The sequence below is a fragment of the Rana temporaria genome, chromosome 4, assembly GCF_905171775.1.
Source record: "Rana temporaria chromosome 4, aRanTem1.1, whole genome shotgun sequence".
Taxonomy (NCBI): domain Eukaryota; kingdom Metazoa; phylum Chordata; class Amphibia; order Anura; family Ranidae; genus Rana; species Rana temporaria.
In genome coordinates this window covers 226,978,892-226,994,054 of record NC_053492.1, presented here as the reverse complement: position 1 = coordinate 226,994,054, position 15,163 = coordinate 226,978,892, and the positions used below count along the sequence as shown (strand labels likewise).

The following is a 15,163-nucleotide window of genomic DNA, read 5'->3' as shown; positions in this document are numbered from 1 at the left end:
CAATAATATTATACATAAAATTCTGTCTTGAGTTTAATAGGCAATACACAACTTATATTTATTTTTCTAGTAATTTGATAGCCTAACAAGGGTTGAAGACATCAAAATACAGACATATTTTCAACTGTTTAAAGATTTTTTTAAATAAAGATATATAAACAATTTTTACTTTACTTTTAAATTGGATAATAGGTTCCCTTACAGCCTACTAAAAATCTTTGTTTACTTCAATATTTTTTAGCAGCCACAATGTACTTATTATAGGCACATAGAAAATCTAAAATGCATGCTTTGTGCAACGTTCTGCAATTAGAAAGTATTCGTGCTATGCTTCTGTGTTCATATATTATGGCCCTACTCAAACTCTCATTGAGTAAAACATAGTTATTTGTTTATTTAGCGCGCCCAACATTAATACACCTGAGAGGTATCATATAAACACCTTTTCCTACATTCAGTTGATCCTTTAAGAATCAAATTCACATCACAAAAAGAGTTGAAAAGTTTGATAACTCGTATCATGAGCTTTTATACAGATTCTGCACTCATCCACAACATGCTTTAATATAAAAACGTCTCATTTTAAAAGTATACATAATCCATCATATTGTCACTTAATATACACTAAATACATATCTACATGTGTTTCCAATAGAACTACATTGCTGTGAATGTCGTTTCTTATATAGAAAAAGTATGGTATGGATTGCTAATAAAATTAAAATAAAAAACAGTATGACCAGCCTATTGAGCCATACAGTTTAGCTAAATGACTTTTTACAGATACCCCCATATTGATGACTTTGCAACAGTGATGTAACACAGTTTTGCTTCTGTATCAAATTCATGGTTTGGTCATGGTATAAATCTCACAAGCAAGACAATGCTGAACATAGACAAAGAGCACAATTCTATTTCTGCACAACACAAAAGTATTCGGGTAAGCATATTCAAGCATGACTAGACATGAAATCTTGCACAAATATTTACACTTAGAAAGATAATCACTTGACGATAAAAACACAGCAAGGCAATTAGTAATCCACCAATCCACACCAAAACTCATAGAACAAATAAAAGCACAAAACACGGCTTTCAAGTGTGGTTGGTCACTTGGGCTACCTTGTTCTACACTGTTGCTTCTTACAGGGACCTGTGGAAGCTGCCTTCCTCTTCGACTGAATGAAGAATCACCTGTGGATGACTGGCTTCCTAGTTGATGGTTTCTGTAAGGTTACAAATACAAGTTACTTTAGAAATGTACATATACATACAGTTTTGGCATTTGAAATTTCAAAATGTGCTTGAAAATGTTAAATAAGTCAGATTTTCTAGAATACAAATAATGTAGAGTATCTGAACAGAAATGAGTCTTTATAAAACTGACATACCTTAAATTCCCACTGATTTGTTTGAACACAAACCAAAGATTGTATTTTCACAGTTTTACTCTTCAATACCCAGATCACTTCAATAAACATAGCAGTTTTCCTTATATTTGCTTATCTCTAAATTTTGAAACCATTCAACACACATGAACAATGAACATTTAGTTATTGAAAAACATTCATAATATTCCCTTTATTTTTTTAATCCTAAATATAAATTACTATGCTGCCCTGTTAATAGTTTATTCTTACACACTGCCGACTCACTGGCTATTGAACTTACCAGAGGGTCTGGTTGACACAAGTAGAAGTAGTTTTATTACTGTCTAAAATTGTAAAACACATTTCTGATTACTGTATTTGCATGTTAAAAAAATATTGCACACTATGTATACTACTTTAATCTCAAAGTGAGCCCTTACAACTGCCTTTTTAGGTATGCCCTGAATACCAACACTGGAGCTTGAAAAGTAATTGCTTTCAATTAGGGTTGTCCCAATACCACTTTTTTAAGACCGAGTACAAGTACCGATACTTTTTTTCAAGTACTCGCTGATACCGAATACCGATACTTTTTTTTAATCTCATGTTACAGCGGCACATGTGTCAGTATGTTTTTTTTTTTAATCTTTAACAATTTGTTTTAAATTTTTTACATTTTTTTTTACTTTTTTTTTTATTTATAATGCTTTCTTTTTTTTAAGGAGGGGGGGTGGGGGTGTACCGTGTCAGTGTGTTTTTTTCTTTAATTTTTTTATTTTCTACAATCATGTTTTTTATTCTTTTGTTTTTTTAATCTTTATTTTTTTTTCAGCCCTATTGGGGGGGCTTTGGTGAGATATCAGGGGTCTTAACGGACCTCTGACATCTTCCCCTTGAGACAGAGAAAGGGACTAGGGACACATGTTCCCCTGTCCCTTTCTCAGCAGCATCAGCTGCGCTGAAAATGAATGGAGTGAAGACAGCGTCTTCTCTTCATTCATAAACTGAAACATTTGTAAACACAGGTTACAATGTTTCAGTTATGTGAATGGACACTGACTCTGTCCATTCGGAGCAGTAAGGAGCCGGATTTACCGGCTCCTACCCCGCTCTCCATCCTGACATTTCCAGGGGGTGGAGGAGGAGCACCGAAGGGGAGAAAAACACGGCGGCATACACAGGATACACACAGCGGCATACACGGGATACACACGGCGGCATACACGGGATACACACGGCGGCATACACAGGATACACGGCGGCTTTCAGCTGCTTTAAAATCAGCGGTGATCGGTGCTTGTAACTTCCCCACACACTGATCACCGCCGACAGTACAAGTATCGGGTGAAGCATCGGGAGCATTTGCCCGAGTACAAGTACTCGGGCAAATGCTTGGTATCGGGACAACCCTACTTTCAATGTTCTATTCTGTACTAGCAGTCTATATGTATCACCATAAATGACAAAACTTTAGTGGACATGTATGCATTTTTATAGCATAATCAAGATTTAACATATGTTCTGACTAGGTGTATATCCCAATCCTAATTAGCAAACCGAAAGACTATCGATACAAATTTTTTACAGACTGAGGCTTAAGTAAATAACAATTTTGCAGGATACGCTTTGTACAAAAAGAGAAGATAACAATCAGGACCTAGATGGTGGCACTGTGGTTCCCAGAGCTGTATGGCAGCAGGGGGGGCGGGACCGGCAGCGGTGGGGGCGGGACCTAATGTATATTTGTTCCATAAGACGCAGAGACATTTTCCCTCATATTTTTGGAGGAAAAAAGTGTGTCTTATGGTCCGAAAAATACGGTATTTGCTTGCTAAATAACCTGATCCCTGCCTTATCCTGTATCTTACATCTAGTTCCCTATATTCTGTTACCCCATCTCTGCTCCCTTTGTCCCCAGTCCTAGTCCTGGTCTTGCCCTGTTATGTCAGCTCCCCTCCATTTCTATATAGTGTATGATAGTTCAGTTGTTGTTTTTTATTTTATTTGCTGTGTTTATGGTCTGTTGGTGTTGGATTAATGTTGTGTGCAATAATAACTTTATTTTAATCTTACTCTCTAAGTAAGTCTGATGCCAATTTCTGAAGCACAGCTACACTGATCTGGTCATTCCTGCTGCCACTGGATACCTGCATTTAGTATCTCTTAGAAGAACAGTCTTTTAAGGGAAGCACTAGCCCGACCATCATCCACCGCTGACTGTGCAGAAGCAGCTACATCTAGAGGAAAATCAGTGATAAACTCTGGAGGGGAGGGCATGGATAAATGCTCATGACCCTGGCATTCTGAATCAGTTAACAATGTTGAAGTTTTCCCCATTACTCAGACATAGTAGAAGAAAATTAATCTCTGTATAAGAAGGACTGCAACTCAGGGAGGGGACAGCAGCCTTGGCTATCAGTGTCAGGTCCTTTAGGAGGTGCATTGCAAGACTCCCCAAAACAGTTAGTGGATCATGAGCTGGCAAAACCCGTAGGACCACTGCCCTTGCAATTAATTAGTATGCAGCTGAGTGATTCCCACAAGGGGTACTCACTAGAACATTGCAGGAGCTGCAGGGGTTAATGCCATCTGTGACTTGTCACTGGTGGCAACAGGAAGCATGAGTAAATGTCCTGGCTGAGAAGATGGCAGGCGAGAGACCAAGCGGGTTTGTGCATGTTCCAAGAGCTGTTGAACGCATTTGTAGTACAACAAACCAGAAGGAGGCTGCGCAAACTCAGTAGAGGCACACTAGCAATGAGCTCAGTATAATGGTCTCAATTAAAAAAATTCCACTTCACTTCCTCCTGCTGCTGGCATGTGACTGAAAGTGTTGCAGCCTGTGCATCTGAGTTAACACCTTAGGGATTGAAAAGAGCAGGAGCACACCCATGCATTGCTCTAACTTATTGCAGCAGTGGTCCAGAGGTACCCTGTGGCCCCAACTAAGTAGATTGGAGTCTTCAGGAACAGGGTTCCACCAGACACGTGCACTGCAGCCCTGGACCTGTAAAGCACTCTGCAGCTAACTCACACGTTACACCAAGGGTGTCTAGGAGATCATCTTCAGCACAGTCCAGTGTTTTGAGGACTCATTACAGGCCAGCCCTGCTTCTTCTCCACAGCAAGGTCTAGGTATGGCCTTCATAGCTATGCCAAGGATTGGCTGCAAAATTAGTCCAATTGGCTCTGCAGCAACTGAAGAATCTTGATAGAAGAGTAAAAGTAAATTAATACAAAAAAAGTAAGAAGTTGTTTCTCGGAGGTAAGAAGTCTGATCTCTGAGGACACTAGTAAAAAATGGAAGTGGCAGGGGCTATACCAGCCTGTCCTTAAGTTTTGTTTTGTCAGTAGCAGTATAACCCTATCTACCTGAATTTCTATCCAGTGTCCCTTAACCAGTTAACAACCGCGCAATAGCCAAATGATGGCTACAGCACGGCTCTATAACTCTGGGAGGCTCGATAACGCTGGGAGGGCCGACCATGACGTCCTCCCAGAATCGCACGCCCACGTGCCCCCTGGGGCACGCACCCAGGAATATCCATGACTGCTGGGTCCGCATTACGGATCAAGGTAAATGGCCGATGACAGTGGCCATTTACCACGTGATTACTCAAATGATGGAGCGATCAGCTGTAAACAAGCCGGCATATGCCTGGCTTAGCTCTCCCCTCTCCGTACCGATCGGTACAGTGTGAGAGGAGAGGGGGAGAAATCGGATGCAGCATCACTGTGGGCTGTATCTGTAGTGCCCACAGCGCTGCTCTGTGCCCATCCTGCTTCATACATACATCCATACTCAGCCATCCCCATCCATGCTCAGCCATCCCCATCCATGCTCAGCCATCCCCATCCATGCTCAGACATCTCCATCCATGATCAGCCATCTCCATCCATGCTCAGCCATTCCCATCCATGTTCAGCCACCCCCAACCATGTTCAGCCATCCCCACCCATGTTAAGCCATCCCTAAAAAATGCTCAGTCATCCCATCCATGCTCAGCCATGCTCAGCCATCCCAGCCAACCAAAAACAGGCACCCGCTCCCACTTCTGCATAAGATCGCCACAATCGTTGTGCAGCGATCTACGCAATTTCCGGCCCCTCCTACTTCCTCCCCACTGTAATCTGGGAGACACAGGTCCCAGACGACAGCAGGACCATTCAGAAAGCACAGCGCAAATCGAGCATGCACAGTAGGAAACAGGCTGTGAAGCCGCAAGGCTTCAGTTCCTGTTTCCCTTAGTAAGGATGCCGGCACCTGCTCCCGGAGCCGATAGATGGATCGGCTTGGGGTACAATTCCCCAGGCTGGAACTACAGTTTACCCACTTCCTACCCGCCCATGGTGATGTCCGCAGGAGGGATCTCCCATCCGGGGTGGGCATCATATGATGGTCCTGGGCTTCCCGGCCATCTATAGGGCACGCACGCCGGCGCATTGCTTGGGAGACGGTGCGCATTCCCTGGCGGCCCGCGATCTCCGCCGGCCACCCTCGATTGTCCGATAACAAAGCAGGACCATGGATCTGTGCGTGAAAAAACACACAGATCCACGCCCTGTCAGGAGACCGATGGTGTGTTCCCAGTACAGAGGAACGCCGATCGGTCTCCTCCCCTTGTGAGTTCCCTCCACCTACAGTTAGAATCACTCCCTAGGTAACACAATAACCCCTTGATAGCCCCTAGTGTTAAAACATTCCATGCCAGTGACATTTACACAGTAATCAGTGCATTTTGTATAGCACTAATTATAGCCTAAGATGTCAAAGGGCCAAGGATGTTAAGGGTCCAAAGGATGGGGCCATGTATTGTAAAATCTTGGATGAGAACCTTCTTCCCTCAGCCAGAACATTGAAGATGGGTGGTGGATGGGTCTTTTAGCATGACAATGACCCAAAACATACCGCCAAGACAACAAAGGAGTGGCTCAAGAAGAAGCACATTAAGGTCATGGAGTGGCCTAGTCAGTCTCCAGACTTTATTACTATAAAATTATGGAAGGAGCTGAAACTTTGAGCTGCCAAGCAACAGCCAAGAGACCTTAAGAAGATCTGTAAAGAAGAGTGGAGCAAAACCCCTCCTGAGATGTGTGCAAACATGGTAACAAACTACAAGAAACATCTTACCTCTGTGTTTGCCAACAAGGGTTTTTTCAAGTATTAAGTTATATTTTGCTTGGGGATCAAATACTTATTTTACTCACTGAACTGCAACTGCAATTTATAACATTTGTATCATGTGTTTTCAGAATTTTTGGTTGATATTCTGTCTCTATCATTTAAAATACACCTATGATAAAAATAGACCCTTAATTTCTTTGTAAGTGGGCAAACTTACAAAATCTGCAGGGGATCAAATAATTATTTTCCTCACTGTATGTAGTTTTAATATAAAAAAAAAATGTAATTCCAGAAGAATAGCAATAATGTATGGAGCTTTGACAATGACAGAAGCAAAACTAAACGAACATACAATGGGTCCAAAATACAACTGAATAAAACACAGGTCAAAACTGACACTGCAGATTCCGAATTCCAGTAGATCAAACCTGGTGTAAGAGAGGACAAATGCCCACAATTAAAATTGTATGCATCAAACAAAAAAACAAACTAAAAAAGCTGAAATTTAATTGGTTACTATAGGTCAGTGATGGCAAACTTATGGCACGCGTGCCACAACTGTCATGACGAGCCCTCCAGCCAGGCAGTCGCTTGCACTGTCGATACAGGCACGGAGGAGCGGGCTCATTTCTTATTATCAGTGTGATTGGGCAGCGGGCAGCAGACGTGAGTAAAACCCTCCCTGCATGCACTGAGGGCAGCCCAGTGGAAAGGACATGGAGTGTCTGCTGTAAGCAGCGTTGCGATGCGATGCCTCTGGATACTGAGGAAGAGAAAAATGACTCTTCCCTCCTGGACTTTGAGAGTCAATAGGAAAGTGGCTTCCTGTGCAGGGGCTCAAGCGCTAAAGCATGACAAATATGGAGGACTTTGGCTGTACATACAGAGGTAGGACAGTGCTATGGGGGAAAAGGGGGGAGGCCGGCGCTGAGGACACTGCTGTGCATATGGGGGGATGTGAAGGGGGCAGAGGACACTGTGTATTCTGAGCACAATGTATCTCTGATCCCTGAAATTCTGAGCACAATGCATCTCTGATCCCTGTATTCTGAGCACAATGCATCTCTGATCCCTGTATTCTGAGGGCAATGCATCTCTGATCCCTGTATTCTGAGCACAATGCATTCCTGATCTCTGTATTCTGAGCACAATGCATCTCTAATCCCTGTATCCTGAGCACAATGCATCTCTAATCCCTGTATCCTGAGCACAATGCATCTCTGATCCCTGTATTCTGAGCACAATGCATTCCTAATCCCTGTTTTCTGAACACAATGCATCCCTGATTCCTGTATTCTGAGCACAACGGATTCTTAATCCCTGTATTCTGAACACATCGCATCCCTGGTTCCTGTATTTTGAGCACAACGCATTCCTGATCCCTGTATTCTGAACACAATGCATTCCTGATCCCTGTATTCTGAACACAATGCATTCCTGATCCCTGTATTCTGAACACAATGCATTCCTGATCCCTGTATTCTGAGCACAACGGATTCCTAATCCCTGTATTCTGAACACAACGCATCCCTGATTCATGTATTCTGAGCACAACGCATTCCTGATCCTTGTATTCTGAGCACAACACATTCCTGATCCTTGTTTTCTGAGCACAACACATTCCTGATCCCTGTATTCTGAGCACAACGCATCCCTGATCCCAGTTTCCTGAGCACAACGCATTCCTGATCCCTGTATTCTGAGCACAACGCATCCCTGATCCCAGTTTTCTGAGCACAACATATCCCTGATCCCTGCATTCTGAGTGTAACGCACTCCTTTGAAAAAGCAAAAGTTTTTTTCTCTGCAGAATCATACATTTTTGGTCCCTTAGGGCTCATTCGGAGGGATGATTAGTCCCATTCTCTGTACAGAGCTGCGGGTAGGTTTAATTTTATGTTTGCACTTTGTGTTGCTGTTTGGGCTCTCGGGCTCAAAAAGGTTCACCATCAATGCTATAGGTGACAGGTGCTTTATTTTTTGTTGCTAAATCAAAGTCAGTCATTAATATTATCAAGGTCTTCCCTTTGAAACACAAGAAGAAATCTTAGAAAATGTGTAGAGTAGAATGCGAATGTGAAGTATGAGCAGAAATAACTTTAAATCATACTAGTATTTTATTTCACAAATTTTATATATATATATATATATATATATATATATATATATATATATATATATATATATATATATATATATATATATATATACACATACATACACACACATGCATACACATACATACATACATATATGGATACATACATACACACACATACAGATTTTATATATATATATATATATATATATATATATATATAGATATAGATATAGATATACACACACACACACACACCGTGTATATATATATATATATATATATATATATATATATATATATATATATATATATATATACTGGTTCTGCCATTGCATAAGATCTGTTTGAGTCATTTGCAGTATAGTGTAGCCTGGAAATAAAGCACCGTTTTTCTTTTATACTTACAGTATATGTGAAGTATGTTTTTCTAAATACTTACATGTAGTGCAAATGGGGGGGGGGGGAGTTGTTTGTGTTTTGCTGCATTTTACCTTGTTTTCCCATTTCACTTCGTTTTTTTTTTTCCACAATTTGAAAATTGACATGGTGCCTTACTGACGCGAAGTGCAGAATGTCAGTATACAAAAGATTAGAAAGTAGTAATCTGCTCCTAACGTTTCTATCGTAAGTCAATTGCTCACTAACAGTTGCATACTTATCTTTTTTTCTAGAAATGCATGGGAAACTCTCCTACCTTTCTACTTCAGAAACCATGTTTTTTCTATTCTGTTTTTGGTTGCTAGATCTTTCCAATTTTCTGGGCTGCCTGAGATGAAATGATAAATAAAAGAAAACAAAGCAAAGCAGAAATAATAATAAAAAGAAACAGCAATGAGAATGAGATTACATACATACAAAGCATTTTGAGAGGTGCGTAGTACAACTTCACAACAAGAACATATGTAGAGAGTATTAAAGTGTACCTGTTACACACAAGGCAGTATTGCGGAATGGGCAATTAGCAGAAACGAATTACTGTACATCACTGTAAGATGAGGACGTTTTAGGCTTACATAAAAGTCAATATGTAATAAATTAAAAAATTAACCAAACCGGCTTTAGTTTACTGGAGTTGAATCAGCATGCTACGATTTAAAGGGCGATTAAACCACAAAAAATGAAAATATAACTAAGACACCCAATATCTGGTTCACCTGGTGATCCACAATGCTACATCAATCTACTATACATATACTGTAACAAGAACTTTGAAGCTTAAATTCTATCCCACAATGACATTCTCAGCCTTATCAGACCCTTATTTCAAATAATGCTTCAGTTTTCTTACAGACTTATTAGATAAGGAAACTGTTAAATGGATTCAGTAGTTAAATTTTACTTGAACATCTCTATCCTGACACATACCAGGGGACTTTGGATTAAAAGATGTTGGCACCAAGCGGTGTGGAGAAGTTTGGAGGATATGCTTTTCTGCCATTATGTGCTGTAAGCATGACTTTTTTTGGGTTGAATATGCTTTAAAGTGGTTGTAAACCCTTTTTACACAGATTTATTACACAGATATTAAAGAAATCCACTTACATAAGTTGTACCTGTTTATCTGCAGCCTTCTAAAACACACATTTTTTACACATCTCTGATCCCTAGAAAGCAGGGGGAGGGGATCTGATGTCACACACAAACTGCGGAGCTGGAGCACCAAATTCCCTAATATCTAATCGCTTAGTGGAGGGACGGGGCACACTGCCCTCTACATGCTGACATAGAAAAACATACAGAGCCGAGGCTAGAGAGAATAGAGAGGATTCACACTTGGTGCTTTGGATTTAAAGCGGAGGTTCACCGGTAAAATGCTGTTTTTACCCTTAGATGGATGCTCATTTAGTCTAGGGGAATCGGCTGGTTGTTTTAAAATCCAAGCATTACTTACCGTTGTAGAGGGCGATCTTCTCCGCCACTTCCGGGTATGGGCTGCGGGACTGGGCGTTCCTTCTTGATTGACAGTCTTCCGACAGGCTTCCGAAAGGCTTCTGACGGTCGCATCCATCGCGTCACGATTTTCCGAAAGTAGCCGAACGTCGGTGCGCAGGCGCAGTATAGAGCCGCACCGACGTTCGGCTTCTTTCGGCTACTCGTGACGCGATGGATGCGACCGTCGGAAGCCTTTCGGAAGACTGTCAATCAAGAAGGAACGCCCAGTCCCGCAGCCCATACCCGGAAGTGGCGGAGAAGATCGCCCTCTACAACGGTAAGTAATGCGCGGATTTTAAAACAACCAGCCGATTCCCCTAGACTAAATGAGCATCCATCTAAGGGTAAAAACAGCATTTTACCGGTGAACCTCCGCTTTAAATCCAAAGCACCAAGTGTGAATCCTCTCTATTCTCTCGTCTCTCTGCTAATCTGTTGACTTGACCCCCAAGCATACAGCACGTTACTCATAGCCTCGGCTCTGTAATGTTCGGATTTTAAAACAACTAGCCGATTCCCCTAGACTAAATGAGCATCCATCTAAGGGTAAAAGAGCAAAAAACAGCATTTTTTGGGTGAACTCCCGCTTTAAGCTAGCACACACTATAGAAGGATGTGCTTTGTTTATTTTTCATGTTTGAGGTTTACAACAGCTTTTTTATTTCAACACATCCTCTTGTGTGACATGAAAATGATGTGAGTCAAACTGAGCCAGTGGAGGTATTGCATCTTGATTTAGGGCTTTACACTCAAGGACACTGTTGCATAAACCAATGACCTGGCTAAATGCAAGGAGGAAAACACATTCATTAAAGAGACTTGCTCCAGTTTGGGTCTGGCTGTTGAGGTACATCTATCTTAATAAGATAGTGTATTTAATAAGCTATTAATTATTAAGGCTAATTATACAATAAAAAAAATCTTAAAAAAAAAAAAAAAAGGCTAATTATACTTTGCACATGATCATTCCTCTCTGTAACGCTAACATAATTAGTAGGCATGCTTGTGTCTCCAGCTTTCATTGTAGTGATAGTCTGGATTGCCTGAAACTGTGGGTGGACAAGTTCACTTTAATAATCTCTACCAAACTTGGTTTAAAATGTTTAATAAGAAAATTACATTTATTGTACAGTACTAATTACAGGGCAACACACTTGATGAAAAGATATGCAGAGTCACAAGCATGCATTGTATAATGTAGACGAACCAATGGAAAAAAACTGTATAAGGTGCAATAGTAAAGGCACACATTGGAAAATTAAGTCGCTATCTGTCACATATTTTGTTAATTTGTAAGCTTGAGGACATGCTCACCCAAATAGTGCTTTATTCAGGGCTTTACAAATTTGCTTGGAATCTAGGAGCCAGCTAAAAAAGTTAGGAGCCAGTAACGCGCCCCGTGCCGCCGAATTTGCATGCAGAAGCGAACGCATACCTGAGTAGTGCCCGCATATGAAAGCTGTGTTCAAACCACACATGTGAGGTATCACCGCGATTGGTAGATCGAGAGCAATAATTCTAGTCCTAGACCTCCTCTGTAACTCAAAACATGCAACCAGTAGAATTTTTTAAACGTCGCCTATGGAGATTTTAAAGAGTAAAAGTTTGTTGCCATTCCACGAGCGGGCGCAATTTTGAAGCGTGACATGTTGGGTATCAATTTACTTGGCGTAACATTATCTTTCACAATATATAAAAAAATTGGGCCAACTTTACGGTTGTCTTATTTTTTTATTAAAAAAAGTGTATTCTTTCCCAAAAAAGTGCGCTTGTAATACAGAAAGTATTGCAACAACCACCATTTTATTCTCTAGGGTGTTAAAATAAAATATATATATAATGTTTGGGGGTTCTAAGTAAAGGGAAGAAGATGGGCGGGCAGTTAAAACAGGCAGGGGAAGCTCCATTAGCATTACTGTTTGTTTTGTTATACCAATGGCTACCACAAGAAGGCGCCAGATTCCAGAAGGAAGCATATAGAACTGCAGAAGGCCAGGTCGCTAATTCTAGTCGCAAATGCGACCTGGCGCCCAGGGTTTGTCGAGCCCTGCTTTAGATTACATTTTCAGTCATCTATCAAAAATAATAATATATAGGATGCACTATTCTTTTTTGCACACATATAGAGTACATACACACTCACTGCTACCTTACATATAATACTTTCAATTTTTTTTTTTTATGTTTCTGTGTATGTGGCCTGGTTTTAGATTACACTACCTGAAACTTCTCTTCTGACAGCAATACCTCCAACTTCAAGCTAAGAAAAAAACTATGGGCCAGATTCAGAGAAGAGATACGACGGCGTATCTCCTGATATGCCGTCGTATCTCTGAGATACGAAGGTCGTATCTATGCGCCTGATTCATAGAATCAGGTTACGCACAGATCTCCCTAAGATCCGACAGGTGTAAGTGACTTACACCGTCGGATCTTAGGCTGCAATTCTAGGCCGGCCGCTAGGTGGCGATTCCATTGCGGTCGGCGTAGAATATGCAAATGACTGGTTACGCTGATTCACAAACGTACGCTTTGCCCGTCGCAGTAAATGTACGCCATTTCCGTAGAGATATGCGGCGTAAAGATAAAGCTGCCCTCTAGGTGGTCTAGCCAATGTTAAGTATGGCCGTCGTTCCCGCGTCGAAATTTGAAATTTAACGTTGTTTGCGTAAGTCGTCCGTGAATGGCGCTGGACGCCATTTACGTTAACGTCGAAACCAATGACGTCCTTGCGACGTCATTTAGCGCAATGCACGTCAGGAAATTTTAGGGACGGAGCATGCGCAGTACGTTCGGCGTGGGAACGCGCCTAATTTAAATGGTCCCTGCCCCATTTGAATTAGGCGGGCTTGCGCCGGGCGGATTTACGCTACACCGCCGCAACTTTACAGGCAAGTGCTTTGTGAATCAAGCACTTGCCCGTAAAACTTGCGGCGGTGTAACGTAAATGTGATACATTACGCCGCCGCTACGTTACGCGATTCTACCTGAAACTGGCCCTATAATCCTACTAAACCTTCACTCACATGCTAGTGTACCATCTCTTTTACAGAATGTGGCATCATTGCATTCTGACTTGCATAGGCAGCTGGAAAGCAAGGATGCATCTTGATATAATAAATTATATTTTTGATAAGGTATTTTCTCTGATGGAATTGTCTTAAACTGAAGACTTGTAGTTTCATACTCTCAAATGTGTGGTTTTCTTTCAATCTGGCTGATAATCATAAATACTGATATTTATAGAAATTGTTGTACAATAAATGTTAAGGATACTAGATCTACACATTTACAAAATGGTTAGAGAGATATGTGAATTTATTAAGAAGGAAGGAGCACATAGTGGGACTTTAAATGAAACACACGGCAGCAAAGGAGACGTCAAGTGACCAGGATATAGTATTTATTCATATAAATCTTACCTCTGAAACTATCTGGAACTTATATTTTTGTTCGCAGATAATTTCCATGGTTTATTGCTCCTGATGAGCGGTCATGAAACTGCGAAACGCGTCAAGCTGTCTACTGTCATTTTTTCAAGTTGTCAACTTTAATTCACCATGGATCAACCATACCAACCTTCATATGGTCTAAATTATGTCTTTATTCAAGTTCCAATATCCATTGCATTGTTCTCCCCTTTTTCCCCCCCTCGGGTATCTTGAGATTATTTTAGCTAGATTACCCAGGCCATCCAGGCCAATTTCCTCTTGGTTATAATATGACTGTCTTATTGATTTGTTTTATTTACTGTATATAGTCATTCAACTGTTGATTATTATGTAACTGTTGTTAAAAATGTTCAAAGCTCTTTTAGAGGCCATGTGCCTGCAATATTTTGTAGGTTATATGCCCATAAATATTTTTTATATGAATAAATACTATATCCTGGTCACTTGACGTCTCCTTTGCTGGCGTGTGTTTCATTTAAAGTCCCGCTATGTGCTCCTTCCTTCTTAATTGATTACAGGGATGGAGGCGGTTATCCCTTTGATTTCCATCTCATGTAAAGTCCCACAAATGCTTTTCCCTCTTCTATATGTGAATTTATGCTTGCATTATTAGGATACACATGTGAGAAGTAGAGAAATTATTTAGGTCCAATAAGCATAAAGTTTACAGTGGATGTAGTACTACCAGAGCTTTTTTTCTCAGAAAATAGGTGCAGGAACTCAACCACGACCCCGTTCAGATTTCACAAACAGTAGATGGGTCTTAAAGGGGCATTAAATACCAGGATTGTATTACATACAGAATGCAGAGTTCAGGGGGTTACACACAGAGTGCAGAGCTGTCACTTGTAAACACAGAAACCAGACTTCTGTGTTTACAAGTGATTGTGGTGAGCAGGCACCAAAGGGTCTAAGCCAAAGGTGGTGGAACTGAGTTCCCCCAAGTTCCCCCTGAAAAAAAGCCCAGAGTACTACACAACAAGTGATAATACATGTATGCACTCCTTTAAAGAGCATCCAGGCAGTTTGTATGAATAATTGTAAGTCATTTTTATATGGGCATTTCTTACTAATACAAATCATAAATATGAGGCTACAGATTTAAATTGTCCTATGTTCAGTGCCTTGCAAAATATTCACCCCCTCTCCCCCTTGGCATTTTTAGTGTTTTGTTGCCTCACAA

At 40.9% G+C, this 15,163-nt stretch overlaps 1 protein-coding gene across 15 annotated transcripts in view; it reads right to left on the bottom strand.

Annotated features, from left to right (window-relative positions):
* Nucleotides 1–15,163, bottom strand: part of RIMS1 (regulating synaptic membrane exocytosis 1) — a 492,278-nt gene that overhangs the window by 179,296 nt on the left and 297,819 nt on the right. For 13 of the 15 annotated variants that reach the window (XM_040349940.1, XM_040349925.1, XM_040349926.1 and 10 more), the window contains 2 exons: nt 9,291–9,362; nt 1,123–1,226 (listed from right to left, as the gene is read on the bottom strand). In XM_040349940.1, coding sequence (XP_040205874.1) covers nt 1,123–1,226; nt 9,291–9,362 — 176 coding nt within the window. The remainder of the gene's footprint in view (nt 1–1,122; nt 1,227–9,290; nt 9,363–15,163) is intronic. The other 2 variants (XM_040349927.1, XM_040349934.1) reach the window with 1 other exon arrangement.